This window comes from Mobula hypostoma, chromosome 4 (assembly GCF_963921235.1).
Source record: "Mobula hypostoma chromosome 4, sMobHyp1.1, whole genome shotgun sequence".
NCBI classification, from domain to species: Eukaryota; Metazoa; Chordata; class Chondrichthyes; order Myliobatiformes; family Myliobatidae; genus Mobula; species Mobula hypostoma.
In genome coordinates this window covers 6680628-6697130 of record NC_086100.1, presented here as the reverse complement: position 1 = coordinate 6697130, position 16503 = coordinate 6680628, and the positions used below count along the sequence as shown (strand labels likewise).

General features: G+C 49.3%; 1 protein-coding gene across 3 annotated transcripts in view; it reads left to right on the top strand.

The window, feature by feature from the left end:
• The window catches only part of LOC134345106 (phospholipase D1-like), a 265323-nt gene that overhangs the window by 196986 nt on the left and 51834 nt on the right, over positions 1-16503 (top strand). For all 3 annotated transcript variants that reach the window (XM_063045276.1, XM_063045277.1, XM_063045275.1), the window contains 3 exons: positions 8998-9126; positions 12438-12556; positions 15929-16042. In XM_063045276.1, the coding sequence (XP_062901346.1) occupies positions 8998-9126; positions 12438-12556; positions 15929-16042 (362 nt within the window). The remainder of the gene's footprint in view (positions 1-8997; positions 9127-12437; positions 12557-15928; positions 16043-16503) is intronic.

Below are 16503 nucleotides of genomic sequence, written 5' to 3'. Positions count from 1 at the left end.
GCACCTCCACTCCGTCCGCCACAACAGACAGGATCTCCCGGTTGCCACCCACTTCAACTCTGCTTCCCACTCCCATTCATATATGTCCATACATGGCCTCCTCTACTACCATAATGAGGCTAAACTCAGGTTGGAGGAGCAACACCTCATATACCATCTAGGTAGTCTCCAGCCCCTTGGTATGAACATAGAATTCTCCAACTTCTGGTAATTCCCTCCCCCTCCCTTCCCCCATCCCAGTTTCACTCTGCCCCCTCCCCCAGCTGCCAATCACCTCGCTCATGGTTCCGCCTCCTTCTACTACCCATTGTGTTTTCCCCTATTCCTTCTTCACCTTTCCTGCCTATCCCCTCCCTGCCTCCCTTCCCCCACCCCCACCCCTTTATCTTTCCCCTTACTGGTTTTTCACCTGGAACCTACTAGCCTTCTCCTTCCCACCTTCCCCCCACCTTCTTTATAGGGCCTCTGCCCCTTCCCCCTACAGTCCTGACGAAGGGTTCCAGCCCGAAACGTCGACTGATCTTTTCCACGGATGCTGCCCGACCTGCTGAGTTCCTCCAGCGTGTTGTGAGTGTCGCATTGACCCCAGCATCTGCAGAGTATTTTGTGTTAAGGAAATATTGAATAGGTTAAGACTATATTCTTTAGAACATTGAAGATTGAGAGGAGATTTGATAGAGGTATACAAAACTATGTAGGTATAGATAGGGTAAATGTCAGCAGACTTTTCCCACTGATATTGGGTGGGACTACAACCAGAGGTCATGGTGTAAGGCTGAAGCATGAGAAGTTTAAGGGGAACGTGAGGGGAAACTTCTTCACTCAGAGGGTCATGAGAGTGTGGAATGATCTGCCAGCACAAATGGTGCATGCGAACGAGATTTCAAAGTTTAAGAGAAGTTTGGATAGGTGCATGGATGGGAGGCGTATGGAAGGCTGTGCTCCTAGTGCAGGTCGATGGGATTTGGCAGTTTAAATAGTTTCAGCATGGACTAGATGGGCTGAAGGGCCTGTTTCGGTGCTGTATTTCTCTATGACTCTGACCCTATATGAAATACAAGCAGGTGATTAATTGATTAGCTGCAAAGAAATCAGCAATTAAACAGCTCACCCGAGAGGTGTCTGGTTACTTTGACACAGATATGATGGGCTGTAGGCCCTGTTCCTTTGCTGTTCTTCTCTTTGTTGTGTCTGCCCAGTTATGTCCAGCTGCTTCCCACTGGCAAAACTTTCCCCAGTCCCTGGGATCCTCGCTGATGTGTCTGAATTCCATTCTCTGAGACAAGTAGCCACAGATGAGGCGAGATGTTAGTGTCGTGTAAGTGTTACAGCATCGCCCATTTTTAGATCCATATCTTATTCCCTGGGCCTTATTTTTAAACACAACACTTGAATTTATGTTCAGTGCTCACTTTATTTGGAGCTTCCTGTATGTAATAAAGTGGCCACTGCGGTCTTCGGCTGCTGTATCCCAACCACTTCGAGGTTCAATGTGTTGTACATTCAGAGATGCTCTTCTGCACACCACTGTTGTAATGTGTGGTTATCTGAGTTACTGTCACCTTCCTGTCAGCTTGAACTAGTCTGGCCATTCTCCTCTGACCTCTCTCATTAACAAGGCATTTTCACCCACAGAATTGCCTCTCACTCAATTTTTTTCGTTTGTTTTTTGCACCATTCTCCATAAACGCTGGAGAATGCTGTGCTTGAAAATCCCAGGAGATCCGCAGTTTCTGAGATACTCAATCCACCCCCTCTGGCACCAACTGTCATTCCACAGTCAAAATCGCTTAGATCACATTTCTTCCCCATTCTGATGTTTGGTCTGAACTACAACTGAACCGCTTGTCTGTTTCTGGATGATTTTATGCATTGAGTTGCTGCCACATGATTGGCTGATTAGATCTTTTCATTATGAAGCAGGCATACTGGAGGTACCTAATAAGGTGGCCACTGAGTGTATTTCGTATAAGAGAAGGGGGAATGGTGACAGGAGTTTGGGCTGCTTTGTGTGTGAAATGCTCTCAGATAGTTCTAGAAAGCAAGAACCCCCATCTCCCCAAAGCAGCAAGAGACTTGTGTGAAAATCAAAACAGCTGTAGGTGCCGGAAATCTGAAATAAAAACAGAAATCGTACTACCCCTCCTGTGATAAGATGGGCTCTTGGCCTCACAATCTACCTTGCAGCCGCCCTGCACCTTATGCCTACCTGCGCTGCACTTTGTCGAAACTGTAACACTTCATGCTGCATTCTGTTATTGTTTTCACCTTCTAGCTCAGCGCACTGTGTGATGAATGGATCTGTATCAGCAAGAGTTATAAGGAAAGGTGGATGCAGGTTCAATTTCAATATTTCAGGGAAATCTGGACAAGTTCATGGACGGGAGGGATATCGTCTCAATGAAGGTTGATGTGGCTAGGCAGATGAATGGTTCGGTATGGACTAGATGGGCCGAAGGGCCTGTTTCTGTGCCGTAGTGTTCTGTGACTCTGACAGTACGCAAGACAAGCTGTTCACCCTCTGGCTAAAGAAATTCCTCCTCAACTCTGTTCGAAATGGACATCCCTCTATTCTGAGGCTGTGCCTGAAAATATGTAATAATTTACATAGTACTATTTAATTATTTATGGTTTTATATTGCTATATTTATACTCTATTTTTGGTTGGGGCAACTGGAATGAAAATCAATTTCCCTCGGGATCAATAAAGTATGACTATGACTATGACTATGGATCAGGTCCTAGACTCCCCCACTAAAGAAAACATCTCCACATCCACTCCGTGTAGGCCTTTCAATATTCAATAGGTTTCACTGAGATCCACCTTCATTCTTTTAAACTCCTGAGCCATCAAACGTTCCTCCTACATTCCCTTTTAGAGGGGCAGGGGTGAGACCCTTTTGCAGGTAACAACAATACGGCAATCCCTGGTGTCAATTGCAGGTTGCTGAGTGTCATGCTATGGGATTTGCCTCCCAACAGCTGCACATTATATCAATAACCCAACATTATTCCTGGAATCCCAAGCATACTGTTCTCCTTTTAACCCTCCCTGAATTCCAGCATTGCACCGTGAACCTTTTGCCCCACTCTGATCGCTGTTGTACCTCCTCACCCGCTGACACTGTCAAAGATTCCTGAGTACCTCTTCTCCCAGCTGCCGCCTGCTGGTGGCTTTGCTTTGGGACGCTTGTGTTTCTATCAGCAAATCAGAATCTGGTTTCATTTCACCAGCAAGTGTTCAATGTGCTGTTTTGTGGCAGCAGTACAGAGCAATATTTTGAAAAATGCTATAAATTATAATAAGAATACATAAATATGTTTAAGAGTCAAGATGTAATGATGCAGCTCTATAAAACTCTGGTGAGGCCACACTTGGAGTATTGTGCCCAGTTCTGGTCACCTCACTATAGGAAGGATGTGGAAGCATTGGAAAGGGTACAGAGGAGATTTACCAGGATGCTGCTGGTTTAGAAAGTATGCATTATGATCAGAGATTAAGGGACCTAGGGCTTTACTCTTTGGAGAGAAGGAGGATGAGAGGAGACATGATAGAGGTGTACAAGATAATAAGAGGAATACATAGAGTGGATAGCCAGCTCCTCGTCCCCAGGGCACCACTGCTCAATACAAGAGGACATGGCTTTAAGGTAAGGGGTGGAAAGTTCAAGGGGGATATTAGAGGAAGGTTTTTTACTCAGAGAGTGGTTGGTGTGTGGAATGCACTGCCTGAGTCAGTGGTGGAGGCAGATACACTAGTGAAGTTTAAGAGACTACTAGACAGGTATATGGAGGAATCTAAGGTGGGGGCTTATATGGGAGGCAGGGTTTGAGGGTCGGCACAACATTGTGGGCCGAAGGGCCTGTACTGTGCTGTCCTATTCTATGTTCTATGTTCTATAGATACTTAAGCCTATCACCCTATTCGGGCATTGGGTGCCAACAACATCTCACCAGAGTCCGATTTCTGCCAGGATTGGGACCATCCATGGCAGAGTTACGGAAATAAATAAGTCGTGTAGAAAGAGAACAAGGTAGTGAGATAGGTTCCTAGTTCAGTGACCGTTCCAGAGATCTGAAGGCGGAGGGGAAGAAGCTGTTCCTGAAACACTGAGTGTGTGGTTTCAGGCTCCTGTACCTCTGTCCTTGATGGTAACAATGAGAAGAGGGCATGTCCTGGGTGATGGTAGTCTTTAATAATGGATGCTACCTTCTTGAGGTGTTGCCTTTTGAAGGAGTCCTCGCTGCTGGGGAGGCTGGTGCCCATGATGGAGCTGGCTGAGTTTACAACTTTCTACAACTTTTTCCTGTCCTGTCCAGTGGCTCTTCCAGACCAGATGGCAATGAAACCAGTTAGAATCCTCTCCACGATATATCTGCAAAAATTTGCTAGAGTCTTTGTGACAAACTTGCTCTCTTCAAACTCTTCATGAAATTTAGCCACTGGCATGCCTTCATTGTGAGGCCTCACTTGGAGTACTGTGTGCAGTTCTAGTCACTCACTTACAAGAAAGATATCAATAAGATTTGAAAGAGTATAGAAAAATATACAAGTATGTTGGTGGGACTTGAGGACCTGAGTTATAAGGAAAAGCTGAATAGAATGTAGAGGATTGAGAGGGGATTTAATAGAGGTATACAAAATTAGGAGAGGTATAAACAGGGTATATGCAAGCAAGCTTTTTCTGCTGAGGTTGCATGAGAGTGGAACCAGAGGTATTAAGATTAATAGTCATAGTCATACTTTATTGATCCTGAGGGAAATTGGTTTTCGTTACAGTTGCACTATAAATAATTAAATAGTAAAAAACCATAAATAATTAAATAGTAATATGTAAATTATGCCAGAAACTAAGTCCAGGACCAGCCTATTGGCTGAGGGTGTCTGACCCTCCAAGGGAGGAGTTGTAAAGTTTGATGGCCACAGGCAGGAATGACTTCCTATGACGCTCTGTGCTGCATCTCGGTGGAATGAGTCTCTGGCTGAATGTACTCCTGTGCCCAACCAGTACATTTTGTAGTGGATGGGAGACATTGTCCAAGATGGCATGCAACTTAGACAGCATCCTCTTTTCAGACACCACCGTCAGAGAGTCCAGTTCCATCCCCACAACATCACTGGCCTTGCGAATAAGTTTGTTGATTCTGTTGGTGTCTGCTACCCTCAGCCTGCTGCCCCAGCACACAACAGCAAACATGATCGCACTGGCCACCACGGACTCGTAGAACATCCTCAGCATCGTCCGGCAGATGTTAAAGGACCTCAGTCTCCTCAGGAAATAGAGACGGTTCTGACCCTTCTAAGGTGAAGTTAAAATATTTATGGGGAACCTGAGGGGAAACTTCTCACTCAGAGGGAGGTGAGAGTGTGGAATGAGATATCAACAGTTCATTTCAACATTTGGATTGTACCTGGATGGATAGATGGGTGCATGTATGGGAGGGGAATGGAGATAGATAGGTACATGGATGGTCCCGGAGCAGGTTGATGGTTTGAGGCAAGATAACAGTCAGCAGAGACTAGATGGGCTGAAGAGCCTGTTTGTATGCTGCAGTGCTGTATGTACTAATGACTCTCTGATTCCTTGGTTGTTAGTTTGGCTTCAGGGTGTGGAAGTACAAACTCGCCCCACTCTGGCTGGCCGGGGCTGGTTTACCCGGCATCCTTTCTCCGAACCGCGGGGCTTGTCATTGCCTGCTTTGATGGTGTGATCTCATTCTACACCCCTCTGCCTGATAGCCGTGCCTGATTCAAGATTAAAGGTGAGCTTAATTTGTCACGCGTGCATCGAAACCTGCCGTGAAATAAGACCATAAAACGTAGGAGCAGAATCAGACCACTCGACCCATCGAGTCTGTTCTACCATGTCATCACAGCTGGTTTCTTGTCTCTCTCAAACCCATTCTCCTGCCTCTCCCCCGTTACCCTGACTAATCAAGAGCCTATCAACCTCTGCTTCAAATATATCCAAAGTCTTGCCCATGGCAATGATTCACCACCCTCTGGCTAAAAGAAATTCTTCCTCGTCTCTGTCGTGCCATTTGCATCGACAACCAGCGCAGTCCGAGCGCGTGTCCTCGGCAAGTGGAGCCACGTATCTGGCGCCTACATCACATCCTCACAACCGACTGACCCTATTCCCTACGCCTTCGGAATGTAGGAGGATAACGGAGCTCCCAGAGGAAGCCCACGTGGCCACGGAGAGAATGTGCAAACTCCTTACGGACAGCGGTGGTAATTGAGCCTGGGTCGCTGGCACAGTCAAGTACTAAACTAACTGCTACGTTACTGTGCCACGCTTCACACCTTCCATTCCTCGGTAAAACATGGAGGACCTCTCTCCAACTTGTTTGTATGTAGGACCCATCCATCCAGGGGCAGCCCCGCGAAAGTGCAGCCTGAAGGCTTCCAACCCTGAACTCAGTGCCACCACCACAACGCTGTATCGACCCATCGGGCCCTTGACTATCCCAGCATCACATTCCCTGACAATTATTCCTCCTTTTTTGACTCTTTCACCACTTACCGAGCTAAGATTTCAAAGTTCAAAGTAAATGTATCATTAAAGTACATGTATGTCAGCATATACAACACTGAGATTCATTTTCCTGTGGGCATTCACGGTAAATAGAAGGAAACACAATAGAATCAATGAAAAACCACACACCACAGGATGGACAAACAAGCAATGTGCAAAAAGACAACGAAATGTGCAAATACAGAAATAAATAAACAAACAAACAAATAAGTAAATAAGCAGGAGAAAATAACATGATGGATCCTTTGAAAGTGAGTCCATATATTGTGGACAAGTGAATTTGAATGAAGTTGTCCCCTCCAGTTCAGGAGCGTGATGCTTGAGGGATAATAGCTGTTTGTGGTCTTAGTGGAGTGGGACCTGAGGCTCCTGTACCTCCTTCCTTATGGCAGCAGTGAGAAGAGAACTTGTCCTGGATGGTGATGGGTCTTGTTGATGGATGCTGTTCTCCTGTGACAGCGCTCTGGGTAGATGGTGGGGAAGGTTTTACCCATGATGGGCCGTGCTGTGTGCATTACCCTTTAAGGGATTTTCTGTTCAAGCGCATCAGTGTTTCCATACTCAGTTGCAATGCAACCAGTCAATATACTCTCCACTGCGATACAACCAGTCAATATACTCTCCACTGCGATGCAACCAGTCAATATACTCTCCACTGCGATGCAACCAGTCAATATACTCTCCACTGCGATGTAACCAGTCAATATACTCTCCGCTGCACATCTGTAGAAGTTTGTCAAAGTTTTAAATACCCTGGAGAAAGTGGCAATGAGCTGCCGCCTTGTACCGCTGCAGTTGTTGAGGACCGTTGGGGGAGAGTTACTGGTCTTTGACCTATTGACGGTTATATATTTCCACGTTGGGCGGTGTGTGTCTCCGGGGCTGGTATTTACGAGCTTTATGCTGCCTTTGTCCTTCCAGCTGGTAGAGGAGGTGGGGTGACAAGGTGCTGCCCCAAGTCTCGGTGAGTTAAGGCAGTGTATCCTGTCAATAGTGAGCCAGTTTAATTCCAAGCCCCATGCACAATCTGGCAGGTTTGTTCGCAGCCTCCTCTAATAGCACACTCAGGTTGGAGGAGCAACTCCTTATATTCTGTCTGGGCAGCCTCTAACCTGACAGCATGAACATCGATTTCTCTTCCGCTAATTTTTTCCCTCCCCCTTCTCTCATTTTCCATCCCCATTCAGACTCCATTCTCACCCCTTCTCTTCTCTTCACCTACTCAGTGCCCCAACTTTCTCCCATGGTCCACTCTCCTCTCCTATCAGATTCCCTCTTCCTCAGCCCTTCACTATTACCGTCTCAGAGCAGTTCCCTCCCAGCTTCTCAATTCATCCCCCCACCTTTCCCTCACCCGGTCAGCTTGTAGTCCTCCGCCTCCTGCACCTTCTCATTCTGAATTCCTTTCCAGTCCCGATGAAGGGTCTCAGCCCAAAGAATTGACTCTTTATTCCCCTCCATAGATGCTGCCTGACCTGCTGAGTTTCTCCAGCAGTGTGTGTGTGTGTGTGTGTGTGTGTGTGTGTTGCTCTGGATTTCCAGCATTTACAGAATCTCTTATGTTTACAAACTGCTGCTACTGTGCTGGAGTGAATGGGTGGTTGTGGACGGGGTGCCCATCGAGCGGGCTGCTGGGCCCTGTGTGGTGTTGGGGTTCCTGAATGGGTGGTTGTGGACGGGGTGCCCATCGAGCGGGCTGCTGTGCCCTGTGTGGTGTTGGGGTTCCTGAATGTGTGGTTGTGGACGGGGTGCCCATCGAGCGGGCTGCTGGGCCCTGTGTGGTGTTGGGGTTCCTGAATGGGTGATTGTGGACAAGGTGCCCATCGAGCTGGCTGCTGGGCCCTGTGTGGTGTTGGGGTTCCTGAATGTTGTTGAAACTCTACTCATTCAGGTAAGTCTGGATAAAGGTTAGAAGTATGTGACCTCTGCCACTCCAGCCCACACTCCCACCATTGACCTTGCACAGCCAATCAGAGGAGAGGACAGTCTCCTCTGTGACGGGATTGGTTTATTCTGGTCACAACCAATCAGATCTCCTCTTCTGCCAGAAAATGTTCTCCACAGGGGAGAAGAGGGTCCCTCCATGCGGATCCAGCGAGAACGGTCCCGAGCCTGGTTGTGAAAGGAGCAGGACTGGGCATGGGCTGGCAATCCCCTTCTGTAAAAACCCAGGGCTACAGAAAGGGTAACGGAAGCTCCTGTGACCTCATCCCTGGGAGAGGAAAGTCATTTGTCTGGGAGACGTATGAAGTCGTGTGCTGAAACTGGAGAACAGTGCAGAACACTTTTTGGACCATTCCCAATGGTCTTGGAATCACTGGAAGTGTTGGAAGTGGCCTTGTTGTTGGTTTGAAGGACTAACATCCACAATGCCAAACTAAACTAACTCTGTGGTGTCCGTGAAGCTGGGAACATACTAACTGTTTTGTGTTTTTCTCTGTTGTCTACCCTGAGACAGAAAGGGGTTCAATGCACAGTCTGCACACCAGCGTTGGAGAACTGGTTGGACAGACCAGGTTCTGGCACGGGAAGGATTACTGCAACTTTGTCTACAAGGACTGGGTCCAGCTGGACAAGCCCTTCGATGGTGAGTCAATGCAGGATGCAGGCTCACACGTCTTTTCTATTCCATTTTTGTTCCTCGTCCTAACATGCACCCTTTGTCCTCACTGACTCACACCGACTCCCTCATCGGCTCAGTTCCCACCGCTGTCTGTAAGGAGTTTGTACATTCTCCCCGTGGCCACGTGGGTTTCCTCTGCGTGCTCTGAATTCCTCCCACATACCCGTTAGTTGGTCCCATCAGTGTAATTGGGTGGCGAGGGCTGGGTTGGGCAGTTACTGTGCTGTATCTCTGAATATAAATGAAATAAAACTTCACTTTCCTTTCCTCTGGCAGAGACAGTTCACTGGATTGTTACTCCCACAGGATTACAAGGTTGACTGGATACTATTCTCACTGGATTACTATTGATCACTAATCCCACTGGGTTAAAGGGTTCATGTGAATACCAGTCCCACAGGGTTACTAATCCCACAGGTTTACTTGATGCTGTAGGTCTGGGAATGAAGGGGTTAACATATAAGGAGTGTTTGATGGCTCTGGGCCTGACCTGGCTGGAGTTCAGAAGAGCGAGGGAGGATCTCATTGAAACCTATTGAATATTAAAAGGCCCAGATAGAGTGGGTGTGGAGAGGATGCTTTCTGTAGTGGGGGAGTCTGGGACCAGAGCGCACAGATAGAGTGGATGTGGACAGGATGCTTCCTATAGTGGGGGAAATCTTGGACCAGAGGGCACAGATAGAGCGGATGTGGAGAGGATGTTTCCTATAGTCAGGGAGTCTAGGAACAACATTCAAAGTACATTTATTATCAAAGCAACACACATAAACGTTGCTGATGAACGCAGCAGGCCAGGCAGCAGCTCTAGGAAGAGGTACAGCCGATGTTTCAGGCCGAGACCCTTCATCAGGACTAACTGAAAGAAGAGCTAGTGAGAGATTTGAAAGTGGGAGGGGGAGGGGGAGATCCAAAATGATAGGAGAAGACAGGAGGGGGAGGGATGGAACCAAGAGCTGGACAGGTGATAGGCAAAAGGGATATGGGAGGATCATGGGACAGGAGGCCCAGGAAGAAAGAAAGGGGGAGGGGGAAGCCCAAAGGATGGGCAAGGGGAATAGTCAGAGGGAGAAAACGGAGAGAGAGAGAGAAAGAATATGTGTATATAAATAAATAACGGATGGGGTACGGGGGGGAGGTGGGGCATTAGCGGAAGTTTGAGAAGTCAGTGTTCATGCCATCAGGTTGGAGGCTACCCAGACGGAATATAAGATGTTGTTCCTCCAACCTGAGTGTGGCTTCATCTTTACAGTAGAGGAGGCCGTGGATAGACATATCAGAATGGGAATGGGATGTGGAATTAAAATGTGTGGCCACTGGGAGATCCTGCTTTCTCTGGTGGACAGAGCGTAGATGTTCAGCAAAGCGGTCTCCCAGTCTGTGTCGGGTCTCGCCAATATATAGAAGGCCACATCGGGAGCACCAGACGCAGTATATCACCCCAGCCGACTCACAGGTGAAGTGTCGCCTCACCTGGAAGGACTGTCTGGGGCCCTGAATGGTGGTGAGGGAGGAAGTGTAAGGGCATGTGTAGCACTTGTTCTGCTTACAAGGATAAGTGCCAGGAGGGAGATCAGTGGGGAGGGATGGGGGGGACGAATGGACAAGGGAGTCGCGTAGGGAGCGATCCCTGTGGAAAGCAGAGAGATGGCGGGGGGAAGATGTGCTTAGTGGTGGGATCCCACTGGAGGTGGCGGAAGTTACAGAGAATTATATGTTGGACCCGGAGGCTGGTGGGGTGGTACGTTCACCAGCAACTTCTATGTGTGTCGCTTGAAATTCCAGCATCTGCAGATTTCCTCATGTCTGCGTTTATTATCAAAGTACCGTATTATACTATGTACAACATTGAGATTGCTCTCCTTACAGGCAGGCATAAAACAAAGAAACCCAATAGGACTGATTTTTAAAAAAAGAAGGCTGTAAAACACCCAAAATGCAGGAAAAAATCTTGCAAACAACAAGAAATTCAGAACTGAAGTTCACGAAAGTGAGTCCAGTCACAGCTGATTCAGTCAGCTGCAGCCACAGCCTCTGTTCAGTGCAGTGATGAGTAAACCTCACAGAGCAGCGAGCTGAACACTGGCTCGTCCCTCTCCTCCGGCCCCGACAGCCCGGCCTTTTCAATATGGCCAGGCACTTAAACTGGCCAAACAGTGGGCTGTTGCCCTCCCTCAGACACCAGCCCTGCAGCTTCAATACACTCTCAGGCCTGCCTCGATCCAACCTGTACCCAGCCTTTCCAATCTGTCCTGGCTCTTCAATCGGCCAAACGGCCCGTCCTTACTCACTCTCGGGTCTGGGCCCCACTGCCTCAACTCTGCCTCCCCTCAGTTCTGCCACCTCGAATCACCTCCAAGTCCACTCCAGCCAATGGCCAAACATTGACTTACTCCCCACTCTTGGCCTGTGCACCACCGCCTTGATTCGCCTGCTTGACTTGACGCAACACACCACAACAATCCTGCCCCTTCAAGACTTCAATTCACGCCGCAAAAATGGCAGTTCAAAATCTCAGCTCCGAAGGGGGAGTTACGGGCTATTGATTACAGTGATTGGTTTTGAGAAAAAGTGTGGTTTATAAAGTTGTTAATAGTTCTATCTGCTGCCAGTAAGTCACCAGCACCATCTTAAAGGGGCACAACCACAGAGTTGAGTGGTGTCCATCTAGAGTGGAAATGAGGAGGAGTTTCTTCAGATAGAGGCAAATCTGTGCAATTCATTGCCATGGATGGCTATGTAGGGCAGGCTACTGAGTATATGTATTTAGAGCGGAGGTCGATAGGTTAGTGAGGGCATCAAAGGGTCCAGGGAGAAGGCAGGAGAATGGGGTTGAGAGGGGTGATAAGTCAACCATGATGGAATGATGGAGTAGACGCAACAGGGCAAATGGCCCAGTTCTGTTGCTATGTCTTATGGTCTTATTACCAGCTGGGTTAGGTTCCTGGTCACTGGGTTCCCGGTCACTGGGTTCCCGGTCACTGGGTTCCCGGTCACTGGGCTCCTGGTCACTGGGTTCCCGGTCACTGGGCTCCTGGTCACTGGGTTCCCGGTCACTGGGTTACTGGTCACTGGGCTCCCGGTCACTGGGTTCCCGGTCACTAGGTTACTGATCACTGGGTTCCCGGTAACTGGGTTACTGGTCACTGCAAGACTGAGGGGAATTGGATCACTGGTGCTTCTGGGATACGGAGCCAGTTGAGGAGCACACGTGGCCACTCAGCCCTTCCTCTATTTCTAACACCGTCATTGTCCATCTCGGTCTGGTCTCCCTGCAGACTTCATCGACCGCTACACCACACCCCGGATGCCCTGGCACGACATCGCTTCGGTGGTCCACGGGAGGGCTGCCCGCAATGTGGCTCGGCACTTCATCCAGCGCTGGAACTTTACCAAGGTGACCCCACCCCCACGGGCACCACTGGGCCCGGGGAGGCTGCTAGGACTGGTTCTCAGGGGAGCAAGTTCAATTTCAAGTTTAATTATCATTAACCATCTGTGAATATAGCCAAACAAAACAGCATTCCTCCCGGGGTGGGGTGGGGGCAGGGTGCGAAACACATCACAAACAGCACAGAGCACAAATTGCACAGGTGGTTACCATTTCAGAAAAAAACATACAGTCACAAAGAAAAAAACTAGTGTCGTCTCAGTACTGTACCCGAGTGTCTGGCGTGTTCTTCCACTGAGCGAACACCAGGTGGCAGCACTGAGCAGACACTGATGGGCAGTACCAAGCAACAATGGGTTCCCCCTCCCCTCCTCCAGCTCCTCATCCACCTCAGGGTGAAGGAAGTGGAGAGAGCTCCCACTGACCGGGAGACCCAAGGGACATTGCACGTCAGCCTATGAGGGTTAGATGACGAGCATCACCCACTGACGCCTGAGGGCGGGTACCAAAATAATGCCACAGTGGGGCCCAGCCATCACCCTCGTCCTCAGGTCGGAGTGGCAGTAGTGGGAGGGGGTAAGGGGCAGCTGTGGGAGGAAGAGATGTCATAGACTGAATCTTTACAGATAATTCCTCCCCCTCAGCCCAAGCTGTCCTTTCTGCTCAGTGACAGCCTGTGGTTTTAGCACAGGTCGTCCCATTTCCGGAAACCTATCTTCTCCCACACTTTGTGTTTCCTTTCCACTTCCACACATCCACCCAAAGTGACAACTTTCCCAATCCCATAACCCCACACAGAGACAAACTCCCTCCCGTCTGGTGTTTGCTTGATGAAAGAACCAGCTGGAGGTGGACTGTCTACAGTCATACCACTCAGAGACTTGGGCGATATTATTTTTTCCTTTGTGACTTTTTTCTGAAATCGTAACCATATGTGTTATTTGTGTATGTGTTGTTTGCAGTCTGTCTGCTCTGTGCTGTTTGCAGTCTGTCTGCTCTGTGTTGTTTGCAGTCTGTCTGCTCTGTGTTGTTTGCAGTCTGTCTGCTCTGCGCTGTTTGCAGTCTGTCTGCTCTCTGCTTTTGGCTGTGTTTTTTGCACCTTGGCCCTGAACAAACACTGTTTTGTTTGGTTCTATTCAGAAGATATAGAGGCCCATCGTGTCTGCTGTTTCATCCCGACTGATCAAACACCCTCTCAGCCCCTATCTCCTGTACACATGTATGGTTGAATGATAATTAAATGTGAACTTGAGGGTCTCTCTGCCCTCTCCATTACCTCACCCAGAGTCTCTACTTCTCATATTACCTCACCAACTCTCACCCCGTAAACCCACTGAGTCTCTCTCCCCACTATAGGTCCAGGGTCTCCCCTTCCCCCTGTTACCACATCCAATTTCCGTCCCCATTTCCCCATGCAGTCTCTCTCCCTGTAACCCCACCCAGAGTCGCCCTCCTCCCTGTTATCCTAGCCAGAGTCTCTCTCTCCCTCTTTATCCCCATCCACAGCTCCTTGCCCCATTACCCCACCAGTTACCTCTCCAATACCCCTCCCTGTCTCCTTCCCCAATACCCAACAGTCTCCCCTCCTCCCCTCTCCTGTCCTCATCCCCTCACCCCCTCCCCTACCTTTGTCCCTCTTTCTCCCTCTCCCCTCCCTTTCTATCTCTCTCTCTGACTCTCTCCCCCTCTCCCCCATCCCCATCCCCTCTCTCCCCCTCTCTCCCCCTCTATCCCCTCTCTCCTCCGCTCTCTCCCTCCCCCCCTCCCCCTCCCCCCTCTCTCTCCCCCTCCCCCCTCTCCCCTCTCTCCCCCCTCCCCCCTCTCCCCCTCTCTCCCCTCTCTGTTACTCCATCCAGGGTAATTTCTCCCCTCATCCCTTCCCTGTTACCAGTCCATTCGAGGTCTCCAGTAATGCCTCACCTAATGTTTCTGTCACGCCCCCCCCACCCCCGCTCACCCATTCACCCAGGACGTCTCGCCCTCATCCGTTATTCATCCCCTCAGAGTCTTTCCCTGTCTCTTCCTTCCTCCGTTACCTAGTCCACTCAGGGCCTGTTGCCCTTCCCTGTCACCCCACCCAGGGACGTCCCCTCCTCCCTTTACCCGCCCACCCAAGGGCTTTCTTCCTCCCCCATGATACCACACAGGGCACTCTCTTTTTCTTTCCTTAACCCTCCTAAGTTTCTATGGCTCACCTCTTATCCATTCACTCAGTGTCTCCCTCGAGCACCTAGTTACCAAGGATGAACCCCTCCCCCTCTCACCACCCTATCCATAATCCCTCGCTATATCCGGTTCAACCCATCACCTTCCAGAGCTTATCTCAACCTCACCCATCCAAACCATTCCCTCCTGCACAGTTCCATAAACCGTACCCATCTGACCCATTCCTTCCTGCACAGTTCCTTCAACCTCACCCATCCAAACCATTCCCTCCTGCACAGTTCCTTCAACCTCACCCATCCAACCCATTCCTTCCTGCACAGTTCCTTCAACCTCACCCATCCAACCCATTCCTTCCTGCACAGTTCCTTCAACCTCACCCATCCAACCCATTCCCTCCTGCACAGTTCCATCAACTTTACCCATCCAACCCATTCCTTCCTGCACAGTTCCTTCAACCTCACCCATCCAACCCATTCCCTCCTGCACAGTTCCTTCAACCTCACCCATCCAAACCATTCCCTCCTGCACAGTTCCTTCAACCTCACCCATCCGACCCGTTCCCTCCTGCACAGTTCCATCAACCTTACTCATCCAAGCATTCCCTCCTGCACAGTTCCATCAACCTCACCCATCAACCCAGTCCCTCCTACACAGTTCCATCAACTTTACCCATCCAAACCATTCCCTCCTACACAGTTCCATCAACCTGTGATTTTTCTCAGCTGGTTCAAGCCAGTGAGTTTATGTCTGTACACCCCACCCTGTCTTCACCCCCACCTGTCTCCTGCCTCACACCTTCCTCTCAAAATGCTGGAGGAACTCAGCAGGTCAGGCAGCATCTATGGAAGGACATAAACAGTTGAAGAAGGGTATCGTCATGAAACACCAACTGTTTATTCATTTTCATAAGTGCTGCGTGACCTGCTGAGTTCCACACACAAGATGCATCTGAAAAAAGTACAGATCCTCCAGTATTTTGAGTGTGTTGCTCTGGATTTCCAGCTGCTGCAGAATCTCTTGTCTTTGTGCTCAGGGGGTGTATTGGTCTGAGGTGCTGAGGTTATCTCAGGTAGGACTTTGCAAACCAGGAGACAGCTGTCTCTGCGCGTTGGTGGGCTGAGGGTGTGTTGGGTGTGTGCAGAGCTGTTGGACCCTCCCGTCCTCTGTAATCTGACCTCAGTGATGTTTCCTTGATGTCCTCTCTCCCAACAGATTGTCAAGCCCAAGTACCGACCTCTGACCTACCCATACCTCCTGCCCAAGAGTATCTCCACCGCGGACGAGTTAACCTATAAGGTGCCAGGATCAATTCCAGTGCAAGTCCAGGTCTGTCTTCCTGCAAACCAAATCAAATCATGCTTAATTACCATTCAAACCATGCATGGATACTGTCAATCAAGACAGTATTCTTCTTTGGCCGAGATACGTAATGTACATTCAAAATAGCAAGAGAAAAACACCATACACATCGCTATGCAAGAAAACACATGTGTATTCCAAATCCTTGAGTGAAATATAAATTGATCATACAGCTCCCGACAATACAGCCACAATGCAGCCCGTCATTCCACTGGTTGGACACTGGAGGGTGGCACTGTTGGGGGACGACAGCTCTCAACCATGCACGGATTCCACGCTACACCGCCTCCAGTGTCTTCTCACCTGGACTGCAACAACAGGCAAGCCCACAGCTTGAGGCCCAGTCCTTGCCACATCCGAGGCCACACTGCTACCTCGCCGCCTGTCTTATCACTAAACAAGGGTAACAGGCCTGTGGCATCTCACTT